The sequence below is a fragment of the Chamaea fasciata genome, unplaced genomic scaffold (genome assembly GCF_029207755.1).
Source record: "Chamaea fasciata isolate MVZ Bird 193981 ecotype frontalis unplaced genomic scaffold, bChaFas1.0.hap1 SCAF_440, whole genome shotgun sequence".
Taxonomy (NCBI): Eukaryota; Metazoa; Chordata; class Aves; order Passeriformes; family Sylviidae; genus Chamaea; species Chamaea fasciata.
Genome location: NW_027094525.1, coordinates 44,578 through 68,855, shown reverse-complemented (window position 1 = coordinate 68,855; position 24,278 = coordinate 44,578). Strand labels below are relative to the sequence as shown.

At 54.0% G+C, this 24,278-nt stretch overlaps 1 protein-coding gene across 3 annotated transcripts in view; it reads right to left on the bottom strand.

Annotated features, from left to right (window-relative positions):
• Nucleotides 1-19: 19 nt before the first annotated feature.
• The window catches only part of RNF40 (ring finger protein 40), a 38,658-nt gene continuing 14,399 nt past the window's right edge, over nucleotides 20-24,278 (bottom strand). Inside the window, exons 9-21 of one of the 3 annotated variants that reach the window (XR_010725362.1) lie at nucleotides 22,448-22,567; nucleotides 20,080-20,259; nucleotides 17,956-18,091; nucleotides 16,622-16,743; nucleotides 15,269-15,768; nucleotides 13,454-13,571; nucleotides 12,190-12,339; nucleotides 10,815-11,027; nucleotides 7,565-7,690; nucleotides 5,351-5,491; nucleotides 4,652-4,753; nucleotides 2,121-2,762; nucleotides 20-2,078 (exon numbers count right to left, since the gene is read on the bottom strand). Coding sequence is in view for 2 of the 3 variants with exons in the window: in XM_066208739.1 (XP_066064836.1) it covers nucleotides 2,586-2,762; nucleotides 4,652-4,753; nucleotides 5,351-5,491; nucleotides 7,565-7,690; nucleotides 10,815-11,027; nucleotides 12,190-12,339; nucleotides 13,454-13,571; nucleotides 15,269-15,768; nucleotides 16,622-16,743; nucleotides 17,956-18,091; nucleotides 20,080-20,259; nucleotides 22,448-22,567 (2,085 nt within the window). In the remaining variant the exon portion in view is untranslated. Of the gene's footprint in view, nucleotides 2,763-4,651; nucleotides 4,754-5,350; nucleotides 5,492-7,564; nucleotides 7,691-7,780; nucleotides 7,868-10,814; nucleotides 11,028-12,189; nucleotides 12,340-13,453; nucleotides 13,572-15,268; nucleotides 15,769-16,621; nucleotides 16,744-17,955; nucleotides 18,092-20,079; nucleotides 20,260-22,447; nucleotides 22,568-24,278 lie in introns of those variants that run through there. The other 2 variants (XM_066208739.1, XM_066208740.1) reach the window with 2 other exon arrangements.

Genomic DNA, 24,278 nt, shown 5'->3' with positions numbered 1-24,278 from the left:
CCCAAACCTCCACACGGGAACGACTCCGAGCGTTTTTATTGGCTGGGAGGGGGGAAAAGGGGGCGGGGGAAGTTGGGGGTCAAAGGTCAAGGGCTGGGGGAGGGGGGGTCAAGGGGTGGGGACCAATGGGGGGCGGGCCGAGGTTGACCTTGGGGTGACCAGGGGTCACTCTGGAGTGACCACGAGTGACCAGGGGTCACTTTGGGGTGACCAGGAGTGACCACGAGTGACCAGTGGTCAGTTTGGGGTCATCAAGGGTCACTTTGGAGTGACCAGTGGTCACTCTGGGGTGGCCTTGGGGTGGTCAGTGGTCACTCTGGAGTGACCAGGGGTGACCCCGAGTGACCAGTGGTCATTCTGGGGTGGCCTTGGGGTTGTCAATGGTCACTCTGGAGTGACCAGGGGTGACCATAAGTGACCAGTGGTCACTTTGGGGTCATCAAGGGTCACTTTGGAGTGACCAGTGGTCACTTTGAGGTGACCACGGGGGACCATAAGTGACCAATGGTCTGAGGTGACCTTGGGGTGGTCAGCGGTCACTCTAGGGTGGTCAGTGGTCACTCTGGAGTGACCAGGGGTGACCATGAGTGACCAGTGGTCAGTCCAAGGTGACCTTGGGTGGTCAGCGGTCACTCTGGAGTGACCAGGGGTGACCATGAGTGACCAGTGGTCAGTTTGAGATGACCTTGGGGTGGTCAGTGGTCACTTTTGGGTGGTCAGGGGTCACTCTGGGATGCTCAGTGGTCACTTTTGGGTGGTCAGTGGTCACTTTGGGGTGGCCTCAGATGACCTTGGGGTGGTCAGTGGTCACTGGGGTGGTCAGTGGTCACTCTGGGGTGACCAGGAGTGACCACGAGTGACCAGTGGTCAGTTTGAGGTGACCTTGGGGTGGTCAGTGGTCACTCTGGGGTGGTCAGTGGTCACTCTGGGGTGACCAACTGTGACCATGAGTGACCAGTGGTCACTTTGAGGTGACCAGGAGTGACCACAGGTGACCAGGGGTCACTTTTGGGGTGGCCTGAGGTGGCTTTGGGGTGGTCAGGGGTGACCAGTGGTCACTTCGGGGTGGCCTTGGGTTGGTCACTGGTCACTTTGGGGTGGACTTGGGGTGGTCAAGGGTGGCCGTGACCACTGGTCACTCTGGGGTGGTCACTGGTCACTCTGGGGTGGTCAGTGGTCACTTTGAGATGGTCAGTGGTCACTTTTGGGTGGTCAGTGGTCACTTCGGGGTGGCCTGAGGTGACCCTGGGGTGGTCAGTGGTCACTCTGAGGTGGTCAGTGGTCACTCTGGGGTGGTCAGTGGTCACTCTGGAGTGGTCACTGGTCACTCTAAGGCGGTCAGTGGTCACTCTGGGGTGGTCAATGGTCACTCTGGGGTGGTCACTGGTCACTCTGGGGTGGTCAGCGGTCACTTTGGGGTGGTCAGTGGTCACTTTAAGGTGGCCTGAGATGACCTTGGGGTGGTCAGTGGTCACTCTGGGATGGTCAGTGGTCACTCTGGGATGGTCAGTGGTCACTTTTGGGTGGTCAGTGGTCACTTCGGGGTGGCCTGAGGTGACCTTGGGGTGGTCAGTGGTCACTTTGAGATGGTCTGGTCACTCCAGGGTGGTCAGTGGTCACTCTGGGGTGGTCAGCGGTCACTTTTGGCTGGTCAGTGGTCACTCTTGGGTGGTCAGCGGTCACTTTTGGGTGGTCAGTGGTCACTCTTGGGTGGTCAGTGGTCACTCTGGGGTGGTCAGTGGTCACTCTGGGGTGGTCAGTGGTCACTTTTGGGTGGTCAGTGGTCACTCTGGGGTGGTCAGTGGTCACTCTGGGGTGGCGTCAGTCGGGTCACAGGTGGCCACAAGTGACCACTGGTCAGTTCGGGGTGGTCAGTGACCATCGCGTGGTGACCACCAAGGACAACCACCAGATGACCACCAGGAATGACCCTGAGGTGACCACTGGAAACGACCAGAGAGTGACCACCTGAGATGACCACCGAGTGACCACCAGAAACGTGACCACCGAAGATAACTATGAGATGACCACCAGAGATGACCACCAGAAATGACCAGCTGACCACCGGAAGTGACCACCTGACCACCGGAAATGACCACCTGGCCACCGGAAGTGACCACCTGACCACCGGAAGTGACCAGCTGACCACAGGAAATGACTGTGTGACCACCGGAAATGACCACCTGGCCACCGGAAGTGACCACCTGACCACCGGAAGTGACCAGCTGGCCACAGGAAATGACCACATGGCCACCGGAAGTGACCACCTGACCACCGGAAGTGACCACCTTGCCACCGGAAATGACTCGCTGACCACCAAAAGTGACTCGCTGACCACCGGAAGTGCCCAGCAGGTAACTGGAAGTGACTAGCTGACCACCGGAAATGACCAGCTGACCACCGGAAGTGCCCACCTGGCCACCGGAAGTGACCAGCTGACCACCGGAAGTGCCCACCTCACCACCGGAAGTGACCACCTGACCACCGGAAGTGCCCGGCCGACCACCGGAAGTGCCCACCAGACCACCGGAAGCGCCCGGCCGATCACCGGAAGCGCCCGGCCGACCGCCGGAAGCGCCGGCGGCTCAGCTGATGTAGACGCGGTGGAAGTCGTGGGCGCCGAAGGCCGCGTTGCACTTGGGGCACTTCCTCTGGCGCGTGTCGTAGCGGCTCTTGACGCACTCGAAGCAGAAGACGTGGAAGCACTTGGTCAGCACCGCGTCCTTCTTGCGGGCGTTGCAGCACGGGCACGTCAGCCGGGCCTGCGCCGGAAGGTCAGAGGTCACCCGGGGGGCGGGAAACTCCCCCGGACGTCCTTTAGGGTCGTTAAAGGTCGAGAGAGGTCATTAACGGTCGTTAGGAGTCACTGAGGGTCATCGGATGTTGAAAAAGGTCGTTAACGGTAATTAAAGGTCGAGGAAGGTCGTTAAAGGTCATTTAAAGGGTCGGTTAATTGCCTGAGGTCGTTGAAAGTCATTAAGGGTCACGGGATGTCCAGAAAGATCATTAAAGATAATTAAAGGTCGAGGAAGGTCATTAAAGGTCATTTAAAGGGTCGGTTAATGGCCCGAGGTCGTTAAAAGTCATTGAGGGTCATCGGATGTTGAAAAAGGTCATTAACGATAATTAGACGCCGTGGAAGGTCGTTAAAGGTCATTTAAAGGGCCGGTTAATGACCTGAGATCGTTAAAAGTCATTAAGGGTCACGAGATGTCCAGAAAGATCATTAAAGATAATTAAAGGTCGAGGAAGGTCATTAAAGGTGATTTAAAGGGTCGGTTAATGACCTGAGGTCGTTAAGAGTCATTAAGGGTCGTCGGATGTCAAGAAAGCTCATTAAAGATAATTAAAGATTATGGAAAGCCATTAATGGTCGTTAATAGTCATTAAGGGTCGGTAGATGGTGAGAAAGGTCACTGAAGGTCGTTAAAGGTGATTAAAAGTGATTTAAAGGGTCGGTTAATGACCTGAGGTCGTTAAAAGTCATTAAGGGTCATCGGATGTTGGAAAAGGTCATTAACGATAATTAGACACCGTGGAAGGTCGTTAAAGGTCATTTAAAGGGTCGGTTAATGGCCCGAGGTCGTTAAAAGTCATTAAGGGTCACGAGATGTCCAGAAAGATCATTAAAGATAATTAAAGGTCGAGGAAGGTCATTGAAGGTCATTTAAAGGGTCGGTTAATGACCTGAGGTCGTTAGGAGTCATTAAGGGTCGCCGGACGTGGAGAAAAAAATCATCGAAGATAATTAAAGATCATTAAAAGTCCAGGAGAGTCGTTAACGGTCAACCAGGGTCATTAGAAGTCAATTAAGGTCATTAGAGATCAATTAAGTTAATTAGACATCAATTAAGGTCATTACAGGCCCGCCCATACAATTAAAAGAAAACCAAGGTCATTAAAGATAATTAGAAACCATTAAAGGTCATTAGAGATCGTTAAAGGTCGATCGGGGTCGTTAAACGTCAACCAACGCTCCGGAAGGTCCCAGAAAACCCCAGAAGGTCCCAAAATGTTCCGGAAGGTTCTGGAAGGACCCAGAAGGTTCTGGAAAGACCCAAAAAGTTCTGGAAGGTCCCAGAAAGTTCTGGAAGATCCCAAAAAGTTTGGGAAGGTCCCAGAAGGTTTGGGAAGGTCCCAGAAAGTCCTGGAAGGTTCCAGAAGGTCGGGGAAGGTCCCAGAAGGTTTGGGAAGGTCCCAGAAAGTCCTGGAAGGTCCCAGAAGGTTTGGGAAGGTCCCAGAAAGTTCTGGAAGGTTCCAGAAGGTTTGGGAAGGTCCCAGAAGGTTTGGGAAGGTCCCAGAAAGTCCTGGAAGGTTCCAGAAGGTTCTGGAAGGTCCCAGAAGGTTTGGGAAGGTCCCAGAAGGTTTGGGAAGGTCCCAGAAAGTCCTGGAAGGTTCCAGAAAGTTCTGGAAGGTCCCAGAAGGTTTGGGAAGGTTCCAGAAGGTTCCAGAAGGTCCCAAAAGGTTTGGGAAGGTCCCAGAAGGTTTGGGAAGGTCCCAGAAAACCCCAGAACGTCCCAGAAAGTTCTGGAAGATCCCAAAAAGTTTGGGAAGGTCCCAGAAAGTTCCGGAAGGTTCCAGAAGGTTCCGGAAGGTCCCAGAAGGTCGGGGAAAGTTCCGGAAGGTCGGGGAAGGTCCCGCCGGGGCTCACCCGGTACTCCTTGATCTCCTCCTGCAGGATCTGGTCGGCGTCGGCGTAAACCTCCACCTTGCGCTGCTTCTCCAGCTTCCGGCGCAGCCGCGACAGCTCCTCCTGCCGGCGCGGGGGAACCGCCCCCAGAAACGTTCCCAAAGCGTCCCCGAAGAGTTGCCCCAGAATTCCCCAAATGTTCCCCAAAAAATCCCCCCAAAATTCCCAAAAAAGTTCCCAAAATATTCCCCATTCCCCCAAAAAGTCCCGAAAAAATTCTCTCAAAACTCCCAACAATTCCGTCAAAAAATTCACCCCGAAATTCCCAGCAATCCCCCAAAAATTCCCAAAAAATTCGCAACATTTCCCTAAGAAATCCCCAAAAATTCCCCCAAAAAAATTCCCAAAAATTCCCCCAAAATTCCGCCAAAACTCTCCAAAAATTCGCAACATTTCCCCAAAAAATTCCCCAAAAACTCCCCAAAATTCCCCCCAAAATTCCTCAAAGATTCCCAAAAAATTCCCTAGAATTCCCCCCAGATCCCCCAAAAATCCTTCAAAAATTCACCAAAAAATTCCCAACAATTCCCCCCAAAATTCCCCCAAAATTCCCCCCAAATTCCCCCAAAATTCCCAAAATTCCCCCAAATTCCCCCAAAATCCCCCAAATTCCCCCCAAATTCCCGGGAATGGGCGCGGGGGGCGGGGCGGGGCGCCCACCTGGGCCCTCTTGAGGCTCAGCGACTCCTTGTCCTTGGCGGCGCGGTTCTCGGCGGCGCACACCTGCAGCTCCCGCAGCCGCGCCTGCACGTGCTCGCCCTGCGCCCGCAGGTCCTCGGCCAGCTGCGCCGCCTCCACCGCCTGCCGCCGGGAGCGCGCCTGAGCCGGCCTGAGGGCACCTGGGCGCACCTGGGCGCACCTGGGCGAGCCTGGGCCACACCTGGGCGCACCTGGGCGCACCTGGGCGAGCCTGGGCCACACCTGGGCGCACCTGAGCGCACCTGGGCGAGCCTGGGCCACACCTGGGCGCACCTGGGCACACCTGAGCGAGCCTGGGCCACACCTGGGCACGCCTGGGCCACACCTGGGCGCACCTGAGCGTGCCTGGGCACGCCTGAGCGCGCCTGAGAGCACCTGGGCCACACCTGGGCAAGCCTGAGGGCGCCTGAGAGCACCTGGGCCACACCTGGGCGCACCTGGGCGCACCTGGGCGAGCCTGGGCGCACCTGAGGGCGCCTGAGCGCACCTGAGCGAGCCTGAGCGCGCCTGGGCACACCTGGGCGAGCCTGGGCGCACCTGAGCGCGCCTGAGAGCACCTGAGCGCACCTGGGCACACCTGGGCGAGCCTGAGAGCACCTGGGCGCACCTGAGCGCGCCTGGGCGTGCCTGAGAGCATCTCAGAGCACCTGGGCGCACCTGGGCCACACCTGAGCGCACTTGAGGGCACCTGGGCGCACCTGGGCACACCCGGGTGCACCTGAGCACACCTGGGCACACCTGAGCCGTGCCCGGGATTCCCCCGGATCCCCAAAAAATCGGCCCGAAGCGGCCCAGGGGAAGATCTCGGCCACACCTGGGATTCACCTGGGGGGGATGTGGGACGGGCGGGCGGCGCGCCTGGGGACACCTGGGGACACCTGGGACACACCTGGGGACACCTGGGACACACCCGGGACACACCTGCGACATACCTGGACACACCTGGGGACACCTGGGACACACCTGGGACATACCTGGACACACCTGGGGACACCTGGGGCACACTAAACACACCTGGGAGACACCTGGATCGTACTAAACACACCTGAACACACCTGGGGAACACCTGAACGCACCTGAGACACGGCTGTGACACACCTGAGCACACCTGGGGACCACTAAACACACCTGGGCACCCCTGGGACACACCTGGGACACACCTGGGGACCACTAAACACACCTGGGACACACCTGGGGACACCTGGGGACCACTAAACACACCTGGGCACCCCTGGGACACACCTGGGACACACCTGGGGACCACTAAACACACCTGGGACACACCTGGGGACACCTGGATACACCTCTGACACACCTGGATCACACTAAACAGACTGGGACACACCTGGGCACACCTGCGACACACCTGGGGGGATTTTAAACACACCTGAGACACACCTTAACTCACCTGGGGCACACCTGAACACACCTGGGGACACCTGGGACACACCTGGGGACACCTGGGACACACCCGAACCCACCTGGGAGTGTTTTAGAATAACCTGTGATGCACCTGAGCACACCTGAGTCACACTAAGCACACCTGGGCACACCTGAGACACACCTGTGACACGCCTGAACACACCTGAGCTCCACTAAACACACCTGAACCCACCTGGGCCACACCTGGGATACACCTGGATACACCTGGGGACACCTGGGACACACCTGAAAACCCCTGGGGCACACTAAACACACCTGGGAGACACCTGAGACACACCTGGGCACACCTGAGCGCACCTGGGGCACACCTGGGACACACCTGGGACACACCTGAAAACCCCTGGGGCACACTAAACACACCTGGGAGACACCTGGATCGTACTAAACACACCTGAACACACCTGGGGAACACCTGAACCCACCTGAGACACGGCTGTGACACACCTGAGCACACCTGGGGACCACTAAACACACCTGGGCACCCCTGGGACACACCTGGGACACACCTGGGGACCACTAAACACACCTGGGACACACCTGGGGACACCTGGGGACCACTAAACACACCTGGGCACCCCTGGGACACACCTGGGACACACCTGGGGACCACTAAACACACCTGGGCACCCCTGGGACACACCTGGGACACACCTGGGGACCACTAAACACACCTGGGACACACCTGAGACACACCTGAGGCACACCTGGGCACACCTGTCCCCCCCCGCTCACCTTCCTCTTGTGCAGCTCCAGCGCCTGCGAGCGCAGGTTCAGCTCCTTCTCCACGGCCCCCAGGGCGCTCTGCAGCCCGCGCTCCTTCTCCTCCAGCTTCTGCACCACCTGCAGCTGCGCCTCCACCTGCCCAGGTGAGCCAGGAGCCCGCAATTAGCCGCTCATTAAAAAAAACGGCTCGTTAATACCCCAAACTACGGCGGGTTTGGCCTTTTATTAGGGGATTATTAGGAGTTATTAGGGCGTTATTAGGGGCTAGGCGGTGTTATTGGAGTTCTGCAGCACCTGCAGCTGCGCCTCCACCTGCCCAGGTGAGTCATTGGCGGTTAATTAATTCTTAATTAGCGAAATCAGCTCATTAATAGGCAAAACAATGCTTTCTTTAGAGCTTTATTAGCCGTTATTAGGGATTAATTAGGAGTCATTAGAACATTATTAAGATTTGCTTCGTGTTCTCGAGCTTCCAACCCACCTGCAGCTGCACCTCCACCTGCCCAGGTGAGTCATTGGTCGTTAATTAGTCACTAATTAGCGAAATCAGCTCGCTAATAGGCAAAACAATGCTTCTTTTAGAGCTTTATTAGCCGTTATTAGGGATTAATTAGGAGTTATTAAAATATTATTAAGACTTCCTTCGTGTTCTTGGGCTTCTGACCCACCTGCAGCTGTGCCTCCACCTGCCCAGGTGAGTCATTAGCTGTTAATTAGCCGCTAATTAGCGAAATCAGCTCATTAATAGGCAAAAAAATGCTTTTTTTAGAGCTTTATTAGCCGTTATTAGGGATTTATTAGGAGTTATTAGAACATTATTAAGATTTGCTTCGTGTTCTCAGGCTTCCAACCCACCTGCAGCTGCACCTCCACCTGCCCAGGTGCGTCATTAGCTGTTAATTAGCCGCTAATTAGCGAAATCAGCTCATTAATAGGCAAAAGTACGCTTTTTTTAGAGCTTTATTAGCCATTATTAGGGATTTATTAGGAGTTATTAGACCACTATTAAGACTTGCTTCGTGTTCTCGGGCTTCCGACCCACCTGCAGCTGCACCTCCACCTGCCCAGGTGCGTCATTAGCCGTTAATTAGCCGCTAATTAGCGAAATCAGCTCATTAATAGAAAATATTAGGCCGTTATTAGGCCGTTATTAGGGACTTATTAGGCGTTATTAGGCCGTTACTAGGAATTTATTAGACGTTATTAGGCCGTTATTAGGGGCTTATTAGGCGTTATTAGGCCGTTATTAGGAATTTATTAGACGCTATTAGGCCGTTATTAGGAACTTATTAGGCGTTATTAGGCCGTTATTAGGGATTTATTAGACGCTATTAGACCGTTATTAGGGACTTATTAGGCGTTATTTGGCCGTTATTAGGAATTTATTAGACGCTATTAGGCCGTTATTAGGGACTTATTAGGCGTTATTAGGCCGTTATTAGAGATTTATTAGACGCTATTAGGCCATTATTAGGGACTTATTAGGCGTTATTAGGCCGTTATTAGAGATTTATTAGACGCTATTAGGCCATTATTAAGGACTTATTAGGCGTTATTAGGCCGTTATTAGGAATTTATTAGACGCTATTAGGCCGTTATTAGGTTCAGCCTTATCTCCTCCGACTCATTAATCATCAGGAACAATTATTAGCGCCTTGTTAATACCAGCAACAATTATTAATCGTTCATTAGCGGCCGCTAATGGTTATTAGCACTTCCAACCGTCACTAACCGCTAATTAATAGTCATTAATATTAGATATTAATCACTGCAATTAATCCTTCGAGAATCATTAATAACTATCAGCGATTATTAAAGCATCGCGAGCACCTCCTACTGATTATTAAGCGCTTAATAGTGGCTATTACTGATTATTAGACGCCCATTAATAACGGCTATTACTGATTAATAAAAAGCCACTAATTATTATTAATAAGCCTCGGAGAACCATTAATGACTATTTGCCATTATTAGGGCATCATTAGCCCCTACCAGCAATTAGCAATCAATTATTAATAGCTATTAACAGCTATTAGTGGTTATTAGGCAACTAATAAATCTTACGGATGATGCCAGAGCACTAATTATTAGCTATTAATAGCTAATTAATGACCGCTAATGAGATTTTTGGGGGCCCCACCCACACCTTGAGGGCCGGCACCTGCTCAGGCAGCTCCTCCCAAAGCTAATAACGGCTATTAATAATTATTACGTCATTATTAGCAACCGTTAATAGCTACTACAGGACTAATAAAAGCTATTAGTGGGTATTAAGTCTTCATTAGTGGCTATTAACAATCTAATAAAAGGTATTAATGATTATTAAATCCTCATCAAAGGCTATTAGCAGCCTTATAAAAGCTATTAGTGACCATTAAGTCCTCATTAATGGGTATAAACAACTTAATAATAGCTATTACTGACTATTAGGTCCTCATTAGTAGCTATTAACAACCTATTAAAAGCTATTAGCAAGTATTAAATCCTCATTAATGGCTATTAGCAACCTAATAAAAGCTATTAGTGAGTATTAAATCCTCATTAATGGCTATTAACAACCTAAAAAAGCTATTAACGACTATTAAATCCACATTAATGCCTATTAAAAACGTATTAAACGATATTAGTGACTATTAAATTCACATTAATGACTATTAACAATGTATTAAAAGATATTAGTGACTATTAAATCCTTATTAATGGCTATTATCAACCTAAAGAAACTATTAATGACTATTAAATCCTCATTAGCTGCTATTAACAACGTATTAAAAGATATTAGTGACTATTAAATCCGCATTAGCGGCTATTAACAACCTAATAAAAGATATTAACGACTATTAAATCCTCATTAATGGCTATTAACAACCTAATGAAAGATATTAGTGACTATTAAATCCGCATTAATGGCTATTAACTGCGTAATAAAAGATATTAGTGGCTATTAAATCCTTATTAATGGCTATTAACAACCTAAAGAAGCTATTAATGACTATTAAACGCTCATTAATGGCTATTAACCACGTAATAAAAGATATTAGTGACTATTAAGTCCGTATTAATGGCTATTAATAACCTAATAAAAGATATTAGCGACTATTAACTCCTCATTAATGGCTATTAACAACCTGATAAGAGCTATCAGTGACTATTAAACCCTCATTAGCGCCTCTCAGCAAGCCGATAAAGCCATTAATGGCTAATAAATCCTCCCTGACGGCCACGAAGAGCTACGGGGCGGGGTTTCCGGGGCCCTCACCTGCGCCTTGAGGGCCAGCACCTGCTCGGCCAGCTCGTCCTTCTCCTCGCGCAGCAGCTTGTGGATCTGGTTGGCCTTGATGCGCTCCGACATCAGCTTGAAGTTGGCGTCGTCCTTCTCGCGCAGCTGCTGCAGCAGCCGCAGGTTCTGCTCCTGCATGTCCTCGAAGGCCTGGCCCGTCACGTCCATCTCCGACAGCAGCGCCTCCTCCTCCTGCCGCCGGGGCCAAGATGGCCGCCGTCAGGGGAGAAAACAAGATGGCCGCCGTCAGGGGAGAAAACAAGATGGCCGCCGTTGGAGGGGGGGGGGAAAGATGGCCGCCGTCATGGGAGCAAACAAGATGGCCGCCGTTGGGGGGGTGGGGGAAGATGGCAGCCTTCAGGGGAGCAAACAAGATGGCCGCCATGGGGGGGGGAAGATGGCAGATGTCATGGGGTCAAACAAGATGGCCGCCGTTGGAGGAGCAAACAAGATGGCCGCCGTTGGGGGGGGAAAGATGGCTGCCGTCATGGGAGCAAACAAGATGGCCGCCATGGGGGGGGAAAGATGGCCGCAGTCGGGGAGGCAGAGCAAGATGGCCGCCGTCAGGGGAGCAAACAAGATGGCCGCCGTTGGGGGGGGGTGGCAAGATGGCAGACGTCATGGGAGCAAACAAGATGGCCGCCGTCATGGGAGTAAACAAGATGGCCGCCGTTGGGGGGGAGCAAGATGGCAGACGTCATGGGAGCAAACAAGATGGCTGCCGTTAGGGGGAGGGGCAAGCTGGCTGCCGTTAGGGTTACGGGGTGGGGCAAGATGGCAGACGTCATGGGAGCAAACAAGATGGCCGCCATGGGGTGGGAAAGATGGCCGCAGTCGGGGGGGCAGGGCAAGATGGCCGCCGTCATGGGAGCAAACAAGACGGCCGCCATGGAGAGCAGGGCAAGATGTCCCCAGGTGTGTCCCCAGGTGTGTCCCAGGTGTGCCCAGGTGTGTCCCCGGTGTCCCCAGGTGTCCCCAGGTGTGTCCCAGGTGTGCCCAGGTGTGTCCCAGGTGTGTCCCAGGTGTGCCCAGGTGTGTCCCCGGTGTCCCCAGGTGTCCCCAGGTGTCCCCAGGTGTGTCCCAGGTGTGTCCCAGGTGTCCCCAGCTGTCCCCAGGTGTGTCCCAGGTGTGCCCAGGTGTGCCCAGGTGTGTCCCAGGTGTCCCCAGGTGTCCCAGGTGTCCCCAGGTGTGTCCCAGGTGTGTCCCCAGGTGTCCCCAGGTGTGTCCCAGGTGTCCCCAGGTGTGCCCAGGTGTCCCCAGGTGTCCCAGGTGTGCCCAGGTGTGTCCCAGGTGTGTCCCAGGTGTGCCCAGGTGTGTCCCAGGTGTGCCCAGGTGTGTCCCAGCCGCGCCTCACCTGTTTGGTGGCGGCCAGGCGCCGCTGCAGGTGCTCGATCTGCTCCTCGCTCAGCCGCAGCCGCCGCAGCGCCTCCTCGTCCGCCAGCTTCTTGCTCTCGCGCCGCTCCCGCTCCTCCAGCTCCCGCCAGCGCCCCCGCAGCTCCTCCAGCTAATCGCCCATTAATAGCCCTTAATTAGCCGCTAATAATCGCTAATTAGCCGCTGATTAACCCATTAATGACTGGGAGTTAACGGCGGGAATTAATGACCCAAAGGAGTCTGGGGGCTCCCGCTCCTCCAGCTCCCGCCAGCGCCCCCGCAGCTCCTCCAGCTAATCACCCATTAATAGCCGTTAATTAGCCGCTAATAATCGCTAATTAGCCGCTGATTAACCCATTAATGACTGGGAGTTAACGGCGGGAATTAATGACCCAAAGGAGTCTGGGGGCTCCCGCTCCTCCAGCTCCCGCCAGCGCCCCCGCAGCTCCTCCAGCTAATCGCCCATTAATAGCCCTTAATTAGCCGCTAATAATCGCTAATTAGCCGCTGATTAACCCATTAATCACTGGGAATTAACGGGAGAAATTAATGACCAGGAGAATTCCGGCTCTCATGGCGATCCCGCCAATGCCTCCGCAGCTCCTCTAGTTCATTAATTAGTCACTATTAGTCGTTAATGGGTCACTAATAATCGTTAATTAGCCACTGATTAGCCCATTAATCAGTGGGAGTTAATGGCGGGAATTAATGACCCAAAGGAGTTCGGGCTCTCATGCCCAGCGCCTCCGCAGCTCCTCCAGCTGATTAATTAGTCATTAATAGTCATTAATTAGCCGCTACAAATCCTTAATTAGTCACCGATTAACCCGTTAATCACTGGGAGTTCACGGGAGCAATTAATGACCAGGACCACTTTTGACTCTTAATCATTAAAATCAACCCATTAATTAGCTCCACAACCACAATTCCCTCCCCATTAGCGTTAATTAACAACCTCATTAGCCACGCTCCCCTCCACCGATCATTTTCATCCCTTAAGCCGCTAACGAGCCCTAATAACCCCTAACAAAAACCCAATTAAATTAAAAATCCAATTAATTAATTAGTTAAAATTAGAACGGAATCCCAGCACGCTGATCACCCCTCAATTAGCGTTAATTAGCATAACCACGCCCCCCTCACCGCTATTTCTGGGTTCAACCGCCCCGATTTCGACCCCTTCATTACCGGCGTGGATTATCGGCGCTAATTAGCGCTAATTAGCGCTAACGAGCGCGGCTCACCTCGGCCTTGCTCTTCCTCTCGGCGGCCATGAGCGTCACCTTGTCCCGCTGCTCCTTGGGGGCCGACTTGTACATGTCCAGCAGCAGCTTCATCTCCTTCTGGTTCTCCTGCGCCTTCCTGGCAGGCCATTTGCATCTCATTTGCATGCGGCGGTGGCCACGCCCCTTTTTGAGGCCACGCCCCCTTTTAATCCGCGGAAACGCCCCAAAAATCGGCCGCAAAAACCCCAAAAAAACTCCTTAAATATTTCGTCCTGTCTCTGTTTCTCCTGCGCCTTCCTGGGAGACAATTTGCATCTCATTTGCATGCGGCGGTGGCCACGCCCCTTTTGGAGCCACGCCCCCTTTTTATCCGCGGAAACGCCCCGAAAATCGGCCGCAAAAACCCCAAAAAAACTCCCCAAAAATTCATCCTGTGTGTGGTTCTCCTGCGCCTTCCTGGTAGGCGATTTGAATCTCATTTGCATGTCATTTGCATGTTCTGGTGGCCACGCCCCTTTTTGGAGCCACGCCCCCTTTTTTAACCGCGGAAACGCCCGGAAAATCAGCCTAGAAAAACCTTAAAAAACTCCCCCAAAAATTCGTTCTGTCTCCATTTCTCCTGCGCTTTCCTGGGAGACAATTTGCATCTCATTTGCATGCGATGGTGGCCACGCCCCTTTTTGGAGCCACGCCCCCTTTTTATTTCGCGGAAATGCCACAAAAATCGGCCGCAAAACCCCCAAAAATCTCCTTAAAAAATTCGTCCTGTGTCTGGTCCGCCTGCGCCTGGTTCGCCTGCGCCTCCCTGGGAGACAATTTGCATCTCATTTGCATGCGGCGGTGGCCACGCCCCTTTTAGAGGCCACGCCCCCTTTTTATCCGTGGAAACGCCCCAAAAATCGGCCGTGAAAAACCTCAAAAAATTCCCCAAAAATTCGTCCTGTGTCTGGTTCCCCTGCACCTTCCTGGTAGGCGATTTAAATCTCATTTGCATGTCATTTGCATGTTCTGGTGGCCACGCCCCTTTTAGAAGCCACGCCCCCTTTTAATTTCGCGGAAACTCCCCAAAAATCGGCTGCGAAAAACCTCAAAAAACTCCATGAAAAATTCGTCCTGTGCCTGGTTCTCCTGCGCCTTCCTGGGAGGCCATTTGCATCTCATTTGCATGCGGTGGTGGCCACGCCCCTTCTAGAAGCCACGCCCCTTTTTATTTCGCAAAAACGCCCCAAAAATCGGCCAAAAAAAACCCCAAAAAAGCTTCCCCAAAACCCATCCCCCGCCTCCTTCCCCTGCTCCTTTCCGGTGGCTCATTTGCATCTCATTTGCATTTCGGGGTGCTCACGCCTTGCTCCGAAGCCACGCCCCTTTCGTTTCGTGGACACGCCCCAAAAATCGGCTGGGAAACACCCCCCCAAAAAATCCGTCCCCCTTCTGGTTCCCCTGCGCCTTCCCGGGAAGCGATTCCAATCTCATTTGCATCTCATTTGCATGCCACAGTGGCCACACCCCCTTTTAAAGCCACGCCCTTTTTTATTTCGGAAATCGGCCGTGGGAAATTCCCAAGAAATTATCCCAAAAATCTTCATCTCCTTCCGGCTCTCCTGCGCCTCCCTGGCCTCGTTTGCATCTCATTTGCATGCTGGGCATGACCACGCCCCTTCATTTGGCTCCACCCCCTTCAGTTCTGCCCTAAACTCCCCGAAATTCCTCCCGGAATTCCCGCGTTCTTAGCCACGCCCCCTCCCCATTAGCATCTCATTTGCATAGTGAGGACCACAAGCCGTATCTGGCGCTCTCCCCGCCCCCTCATTAGCACCTCATTTGCATACTCACTTCAGCTCCGCCCTCAGCTGCTTCAGCACCTCCGAGTCTTTCTTCTTGGCCTCCTCGGGCCCCGCCCCCTTCGGCCGCTCCCGCCCCTCCCCCCGCGCCCCTCCCCCCATCCCGCGCTCGGGGCGGGGCCTGGGAGGGGGCGGGGCGCGGGGAGGGGGCGGGGCAGGCGCGGGGGCGGGGCTGGGGGCGGGGGAAGGGGCGGGGTTTGGGGCGGGGGAGGGGCCGGGGGGCTCCTCCTCTTCCTCCTTGGGTGGGGGAGGGGCGGGTTTGGGGGGGTCCTGGGGGGCGGGGCCTGAGGAGGAGGAGGCCACGCCCTCTTTGTCCTCGGAAGGGGGAGGGGCTGGGGTGGAGGAAGAGGGCGGGGTTTCCTCGGAGGGAGGAGGGGCGGAGCTGGAGGAGGGGGCGGGGCCTGAGGAGGAGGAGGAGGCCGAGGAAGGGGGAGGGGGCGGGGGAGGGGCGGGGCTGGGCGGGGGCGGGGCGCCGCTGGCCTGGAGGCGGAGCTGGAAGAGAAGAGGGGGAGGAGTCAGGGGCCACACCCCTTTTAACCACACCCACTCAATCTTTTAAACAAGACCACGCCCCCCTTTAACAGCCACACTCCAACTCCTATATGGGCCACGCCCCTCTTTACAGGTAGGCCACGCCCCTTTACCTGACCACACCCTTCTCTTAAAGAGACCACGCCCCTTTTAGTGACTTCGCCTCCGTCTTAAAGGGGCGGCGCCTCATTTTGTCGCCACACCCCTCTCTTAAAAGGGCCACGCCCCCTAAAGGCAACCAAAGGTGACCCCGAGTCCCGCCCAAGTGCTCCAGGTGAGCACAGGTGCCCCCAGGTGTATCCCAGGTGCACCCAGGTGTATCCCAGGTGAGCCCAGGTGCACCCAGGTGTATCCCAGGTGTGCCCATGTGTATCCCAGGTGTATCCCAGGTGAGTCCAGGTGTATCCCAGGTGCACCCAGGTGAGCCCAGGTGTATCCCAGGTGAGCCCAGGTATCTCAGGTGCATCCAGGTGCACCCAGGTGTATCCCAGGTGTATCCCAGGTGTATCCCTGGCGCGCCCAGGTGTCCCCCAGGTGCCCCCAGGTGTATCTCAGGTGCCCCCAGGTGAGCCCAGGTGTATCTAAGGTGCCCCCAGATGTATCCCAGGTGTACCCAGGTGCCCCCAGGTGTATCCCAGGTGTACCCAGGTGCCTCCAGGTATATCCCAGGTGTATCCCAGGTGTACCCAGGTGCCTCCAGGTGTATCCCAGGTGCGCCCAGGTGCCCCCAGGTGTCTCCCAGGTGCGCCCAGGTGTATCCCAGGTACCCCCAGGTGCCCCCAGGTGTATCCCCGGCGCGCCCAGGTGAGCTCACCTTGTTGATCTCGGCCTGCACCTCGCGCAGTTTGCGCTTGTAGCGCTGCACGTCCCCCTTGAGCTGGTGGTTGTGGTTCTGCAGGGAACTGATCAGGTGGCGCATCTCCCGGTTGATGGGCCCTGCACAGGTGAGACAGCACAGGTGAGACACAGGTGAGACACAGGTGAGGGACAGGTGAAATTCAAAAAAAACCCCAGTTTCGGGGGTGGGGGAGGGTCTCAGGTGGCTCCGCCCCTCTCAGGTGTGTCTGCATTGCCCAGGGGAACACGCCCCGCCCAATTTGCCGGCGCCAGGTGTGCCCAGGTAACGCCAGCTGCCCTCGGGTGACTCCCGGGCGTCACACCTGCCCAGGTGAGCTCTCACCTGCCCACGTAACCCAGGCCAGGTGTGCCCAGGTGCTCCTCAGGTGTCCCCAGATCTGGCCCCAGGTGTGTCCCCAGGTGTGCTCTAACCCTCCCCAGGTGTGTCCCAGCTGTCCCCAGGTGCGCCCAGGTGCGGTTTAAATCTCCCCAGGTGTGTCCTGGGTGTGCCCAGGTGTGTCCCCAGACGTGCCCAGGTGTGTCGCACGTTTCCCAGCTGTCCCCAGGTGTGTCCCAGGTGTAGTTTAACCCTCCCCAGGTGTGACCCCAGGTATGTCCCCAGGCTGTCCCCAGGCTGTCCCCAGGTGTGCTCAGGTGTCCCCAGGTGTGTTTTATCTCCCCCCAGGTGTCCCCAGCTGTCCCCAAATGTGTCCCCAAATGTGTCCCCAGGTGTGTCCCAGGTGTGTCCCAGGTGTCCCCAGGTGTGTCCCCAGGTGTGTCCCAGCTGTCCCAGGTACCCCCAGGTGTCCCCAGGTGTGTCCCCAGGAGTCCCCAGGTGTCCCCAGCTGTCCCAGGTGTCCCCAGGTGTGTCCCAGGTGTGTCCAGGTATCCCCAGGTGTCCCCATCTGTCCCAGGTGTCCCCAGGTGCCCCCAGGTGTATCCCCAGGTGTGTCCCAGCTGTCCCAGGTGTCCCCAGGTGTCCCCAGCTGTCCCAGGTGTGTCCCAGGTGTCCCCAGGTGTGTCCCAGGTGTCCCCAGGTGTCCCCAGCTGTCCCCAGCTGTCCCAGGTGTGTCCCCAGGTGTCCCCAGCTGTCCCAGGTATCCCCAGGTGTGTCCCAGCTGTCCCAGGTGTGTCCCAGGTGTCCCCAGGTGCCCCCAGGTGTGTCCCCAGGTATCCCCAGGTGTCCCCAGGTGTGTCCCCAGGTGTCCCCAGATGTCCCAGGTGTCCCCAGGTGTGTCCCAGCTGTCCCAGGTGTCCCCAGCTGTCCCCAGGTGTGTCCCCAGGTGTGTCCCCAGGTGCGCCGCCCCTCACCCGCCTGCTCGTTGGCCGCCAGGTTCTGCTCGAACTCGATGCGCAGCATCTCGTACTCCTTGCGCACCTGGGCCAAGGTGTCCTCCAGCTGGATCACCTCCGTGCGCAGCCGCTTCTGCACGCCCAGCTCGTCGCTCTGCGGGCGCAAAACGCCGGGAATGGCGGGAACGCCGGCGGGAATGGCGGGAACGCCGGCGGGAATTCTCCCCAGAAATCTTCGGGGAATTTTCAAAATTTTTTCCGGAGTTTTTTGGGGTTTTTATCAAAATTTTCAGGGATTTTTTTTAGAATTTTTTAAGGGTTTTTTTGGAATTTTTTTCCGAGGTTTTTTTCAATCTTTTGGAAATTATTTTTTGATTTTTCCACCATTTTTTAATTTTTGTGATTCCAGGAATTTTCCCGAGAATTTTTTTGGGGAATTTTTCGAAATTTTTTCACGTTGTTTTTTAGGGGTTTTTTTCTCATTTTTCAACGATTTTCTTGCAATTTTTGGAAGGTTTTTTGCTAAAACTTTTTCTGAGATTTTTTCAGTTTTTTGGAACTTTTTTAGGATTTTTCCAGAGTTTTTTAATTTTTGTGATTCCAGGAATTTTCCCGAGAGTTTTTTGGGAATTTTTTCAAAACTTTTTGCAGATTTTTTTTAGGTTTTTTTCCCCATTTTTCAACGATTTTCTTGCAATTTTTGGAAGGTTTTTTTTGGAAATTTTTTCCGAGATTTTTTTCAGTTTTTTGAAATTTTTTTTAGATTTTTCCAAATTTTATTTTTTTTTATGTTTCCAGAAATTTTCCCGAGAATTTTTTTGGAATTTTTCAATTTTTTTTTGGAATTGTTTTGAGTTTTTTTTCAAATTTTTGGGGGATTTTTTCGGAGTTTTTTGAAGGATTTTTTTGGAAATTTTTTCGGAGATTTTTTTTTACTTTTTGGGGGCTATTTTTTATTTTTCCACAAATTATTCATTTTTTATGTTTTCAGAAATTTCTGAGAATGTTTTGGGGAATTTTAAAGGAATTTTTCAAAATTTCTTCAGAGATTTTTTTCGGGTTTTTTTCCCAATTTTTTCCCTTTTTTTTAATTCTAAATTTTTTTTGAATTTTTTTCCAATTTTTCCCCTTCTTTTTTTAAAAACTTTTTTAGGATCTTTTTCCAGTTTTTTCCCTTTTTTTCTTAATTTTTCTTGATCTTTTACCAATTTTTTCCCTTTTTAAAAAATTTTTTTTGGATCTTTTTCCAATTTTTTGGAAACTTTTCATTTTTTTAAATTTTTCTATATTTAAATTCTTTCCTAATGTTTAATCTTTTTTTTCAATATTTCCGGGTTATATTTGACAGGCGGCCATCTTGGATCGCGATTATCGCGACCTAATTAACCCCAATGACCTCCAGGTGACCCCCGGGTGACCCCAGGGGGGCGTGGCCGCACCTCCATGTGCTCGATGTGGCGCCGGCGGCCATCTTGGATCACAATTAATGGGACGTAAACGACTCTAAATGACCCCAAACAACCCCAAAACCCCTGAGTGACCCCCGGGTGACCCCGCGGGGGGCGTGGCCGCACCTCCATGTGCTCGATGTGGCGCCGGCGGCCATCTTGGATCACAATTAATGGGATGTAAACGACTCTAAATGACCCCAAATGACCCCAAACGACCCCAAACCTCCCAGGTGACCCCCGGGTGACCCCGCGGGGGGCGTGGCCGCACCTCCATGTGCTCGATGTGGCGCCGGCGGCCATCTTGGATCAGAACTATCAGGATTTAAATGACTCTAAATGACCCCAAACGACCCCAAACCCCCCAGGTGACCCCCGGGCGACCCCAGGGGGGCGTGGCCGCACCTCCATGTGCTCGATGTGGTGCCGGCGGCCATCTTGGATCACAATTAATGGGATGTAAACGACTCTAAATGACCCCAAACGACCCCAAACGACCCCAAACCCCCCAGGTGACCCCCGGGCGACCCCAGGGGGGCGTGGCCGCACCTCCATGTGCTCGATGTGGCGCCGGCGGCCATCTTGGATCACAATTAATGGGATGTAAACGACTCTAAATGACCCCAAATGACCCCAAACGACCCCAAACCCCCCAGGTGACCCCCGGGTGACCCCGCGGGGGGCGTGGCCGCACCTCCATGTGCTCGATGTGGCGCAGGTGGCTGTTCTTGGTGGCCTGCAGCAGCGCCCGCGCCTCGTCCAGCTGCGTCTTCACCTGCAGGCTCTCGTGGTAGAGCAGCGAGAACTGCGACTGCAGCACCTTGTACTCCAGCGCCTCCTTCACCGCCTCCTCCGGCAGGGAGCGCAGCGCCACCTGGGGGGCAGCGGGGGGACACCCGGGTCACCTGGGAGCTCCCTGCGCCCATCTAAGGGACACCTGAGTGACACCTGAGTCACCTGGGGGACACCCGGGTCACCTGGGAGCTCCCTGCGCCCATCTAAGGGACACCTGAGTGACACCTGAGTCACCTGGGGGACACCTGGGTCACCTGGGAGCTCCCGACACGGAGTTAAAGGACACCTGGGGGACACCTGGGTCACCTGGGAGCTCCCGACATGGAGTTAAAGGATATCTGGGTCACCTGAGTAACACCCGAGCCACCTGTGACCTCCCTACACTGATCTAAAGGACACCTGGGGGACACCTGGGTCACCTGGGAGCTCCCTGTGCGGAGCTAAAGGACACCTGGGGGACACCTGAGTCACCTGGGGGACACCCGGGTCACCTGGGGGACACCCGGGTCACCTGGGAGCTCCCTGCGCCCATCTAAGGGACACCTGAGTGACACCTGAGTCACCTGGGGGACACCTGAGTGACACCTGAGTCACCTGGGGGACACCCGGGTCACCTGGGAGCTCCCGACACGGAGTTAAAGGACACCTGGGTCACCTGGGGGACACCTGAGTCACCTGGGGGACACCTGGGTCACCTGGGAGCTCCCGACATGGAGTTAAAGGATATCTGGGTCACCTGAGTGACACCCGAGCCACCTGTGACCTCCCTACACTGATCTAAAGGACACCTGGGGGACACCCGGGTCACCTGAGAGCTCCCGACACGGAGCTAAAGGACACCTGGGTCACCTGGGGGACACCTGAGTCACCTGGGGGACACCTGGGTCACCTGGGAGCTCCCTGCGCGGAGCTAAAGGACACCCGGGTCACCTGGGGGACACCTGGGTCACCTGAGAGCTCCCAACACGGAGCTAAAGGACACCTGGGTCACCTGGGGGACACCTGAGCCACCTGTGACCTCCCGACACAGAGCTAAAGAACACCTGGCTCACCTGGGTGACACCTGAGTGACACCTGGGTGACACCTGAGTGACACCTGAATGACACCTGAGTGTCTCTGCGGTGTCACCCTGAGGCGTTCCTGGCCCGAGATATCCCCAACCCCCCCACAAAGCCCCCAATGTCCCCAGGTGTGTCCCAGGTGTCCCCAATGTCCCCAATGTCCCCAGGTGTGTCCCAGGTGTCCCCAATGTCCCCAATGTCCCCAGGTGTGTCTCAGGTGTGTCCCCGATGTCCCCAGGTGTCCCCAGGTGTGTCCCAGCTATCCTGAGGTGTCCCCAAGTGTGTCCTGGGCGCCCCCAGGTGTCCCAGGTTTGTCCCAGGTTTGTCCCAAGTGTCCCCAGGTGTGTCCCCAATGTCCCCAGGTGTCCCCAGGTGTCCCCAGGTGTGTCCCAGGTGTGTCCCAGGTGCCCCCAGGTGTGTCCCAAGTGTCTCCCCAATGTCCCCAGGTGTGTCCCAGGTGTCCCCAGGTGTCCCCAGGTATCCCCAGGTGTCCCCAGCTGTCCCCGGGCGCCCCCAGGTGTCCCAGGTTTGTCCCAGGTGTGTCCCAGGTGTCCCCAATGTCCCCAGGTGTCTCCCAGCTGTCCCCAGGTGTCCCCAGGTGTGTCCCGGGCGCCCCCAGGTGTCTCCTGGTTTGTCCCAGGTGTGTCCCAGGTGTCCCCAGGTTTGTCCCCAATGTCCCCAGGTGTCCCCAACGCCCCCAGGTGCGCGCAGATGTCCCAGGTGTCCCCAGGTGTCTCCCCAATGTCCCCAGGTGTCCCCGGGCGCCCCCAGGTGTGTCCCCAATGTCCCCAATGTCCCCAGGTGTCCCCAGGTTTGTCCCAGGTGTGCCCCCAATGTCCCCAGGTGTGTCCCCAACGCCCCCAGGTGCGCGCAAATGTCCCAGGTGTGTCCCAGGTGTCCCCAGGTGTCCCCAGGTGTGTCCCCAATGCCCCCAGGTGCGCGCAGGTGTGTCCCCAACGCCCCCAGGTGTCCCCAGGTGTCCCAGGTGTGTCCCCAACGCCCCCAGGTGTCCCCAGGTGTCCCAGGTGTGTCCCGGGCGCCCCCAGGTGTCCCCAGGTGTCCCAGGTGTGTCCCCAACGCCCCCAGGTGCGCGCAGATGTCCCAGGTTTGTCCCCAATGTCCCCAGGTGTGTCCCAGGTGTGTCCCAGGTGTCCCCAGGTGTCCCAGGTGTGTCCCGGGCGCCCCCAGGTGCGCGCAGGTGTCACCTTGAGGCGCTCCTGCCCGCGGACGGCGGCCTGCAGCTCCACCTGCAGCTTCTCCAGCTCGGCCATGCGCGAGTTGGCCAGCTCCTGGTTCCCCTCCAGCTCCGCGTTCAGCATCTCAAACTGCGGGGAGAACCGGCCAAAATCCCGGGAATCCGCCCCAGAAATCCCTGGAGGTCTTCAAATTGTCAAATTCCCAAAAATTCCCGGAAAAATCCCAAAAATTCCAAACAAAATCGGGCAGAATTTAAATAAAATCCAGCAAAATTTGACCCAAATCTGAGTTCAGCATCTCAAACTGCGGGGAGAACCGGCCAAAATCCCGGGAATCCGCCCCAAATATCCCTGGAGATCTTAAAAATGTAAATTCCCAAAAATTCCCGGAAAAATCCCAAAAATTCCAAACAAAATCGGGCAGAAATTAAACAAAATCCAGCAAAATTTGACCCAAATCTGAATTGAGCATCTCAAACCGTGGGGAGAACCGGCCCAAATCCCGGGAATCCGCCCCCAAAATCCCTGGAGGTCTTCAAATTGTCAAATTCCCAAAAATTCCCGGAAAAACCCCAAAAATTCCAAACAAAATTGGGCAGAAATTAAACAAAATCCAGCAAAATTTGACCCAAGTCTGAGTTCAGCATCTCAAACTGTGGGGAGAACCGGCCAAAATCCTGGGAATTGTCCCCAAAAATCCACCGAGGACTCCAAAAATTCAAATTCCCAAAAATTCCTGGAAAAAACCACGAAAATTCCAAAAAAAATTCGGGAAAAAATTAAACAAAATCCAGCAAAATTTGACCCAAATCTGAATTGAGCGGCTCAAACTGCGGGAAAAATGAGACAAAATCCCGGGAATCCGCCCCCAAATATCCCTGGAAGTCTTAAAAATGTCAAATTCCCAACAATTCCCAAAAATTCCTGGAAAAAGCGACAAAAATTTGGGAAAAAAACTGAAGAAATCAAATAAAATCCAGCAAAATTTGACCCAAATCTGAGTAGAGCAGCTCAGACCGGGAGAAAAATGAACCAAAATCCCGGGAATCCGCCCCAAAAATCCCTGGAAGTCTTAAAAATGTCAAATTCCCAAAAATTCCAGGAAAAAACCACAAAAATTCCAAAAAAAATCGGGCAAAATTTCCCCCCATATTCTCCGAATTTCCCCCCAAATTCCCCAATTTTATTGAGAATTTCCTGTTTTTTCCCCGAATTCCCAAATTTCCCCCGAATTTCCCAAAATTCCCCAAATTCCCCAAAAAAATTCCCCGAATTTCCCCCAAATCCTCCAATTTCCCCCAAAAGTCCCCCCAAATTTTGCCCAAAATTCCCCAAATTTCCCCCATAATTCCCGATTTTCCCCAAAATCCCCAAATTTCCCCCAAATTTCCCTGAAAATTCCCCAAATTTCTCCCCAAATCCCAAAATTTCCCCCAAAATTCCCCAAATTTTTCCAAGTCCCAAAATTCCCTCCAAAATTCCCCAAAACTCCCCAAAAATCCCCAAATTTACCCCAAATTTTCCCTAAATCCCCCAAATTTTCCCCAAATTTCCCCCAAATCCCAAAATTTCCCCCAAAATTCCCCAAATTTCCCCCCAGCTTCACCCAAAATTCCCAAAGATTTCCCCCAAGTCCCCAAAATTCCCCAAATTCCCCAAAATTCCCCAAATTCCCCCCAAAACCCCCAAATTTCCCCAAAATTCACCCCAAAATTGCCCAAATTTCCCCAAATTTCCTCCAAAATCCCAAAATTTCCCCCAAAATGCCCCCAAATTCCCCCCAAATTTCCCCCCAAATCTCCCAAATTCCCCCCAAATTCCCTAAATCTCCCCAAATTCC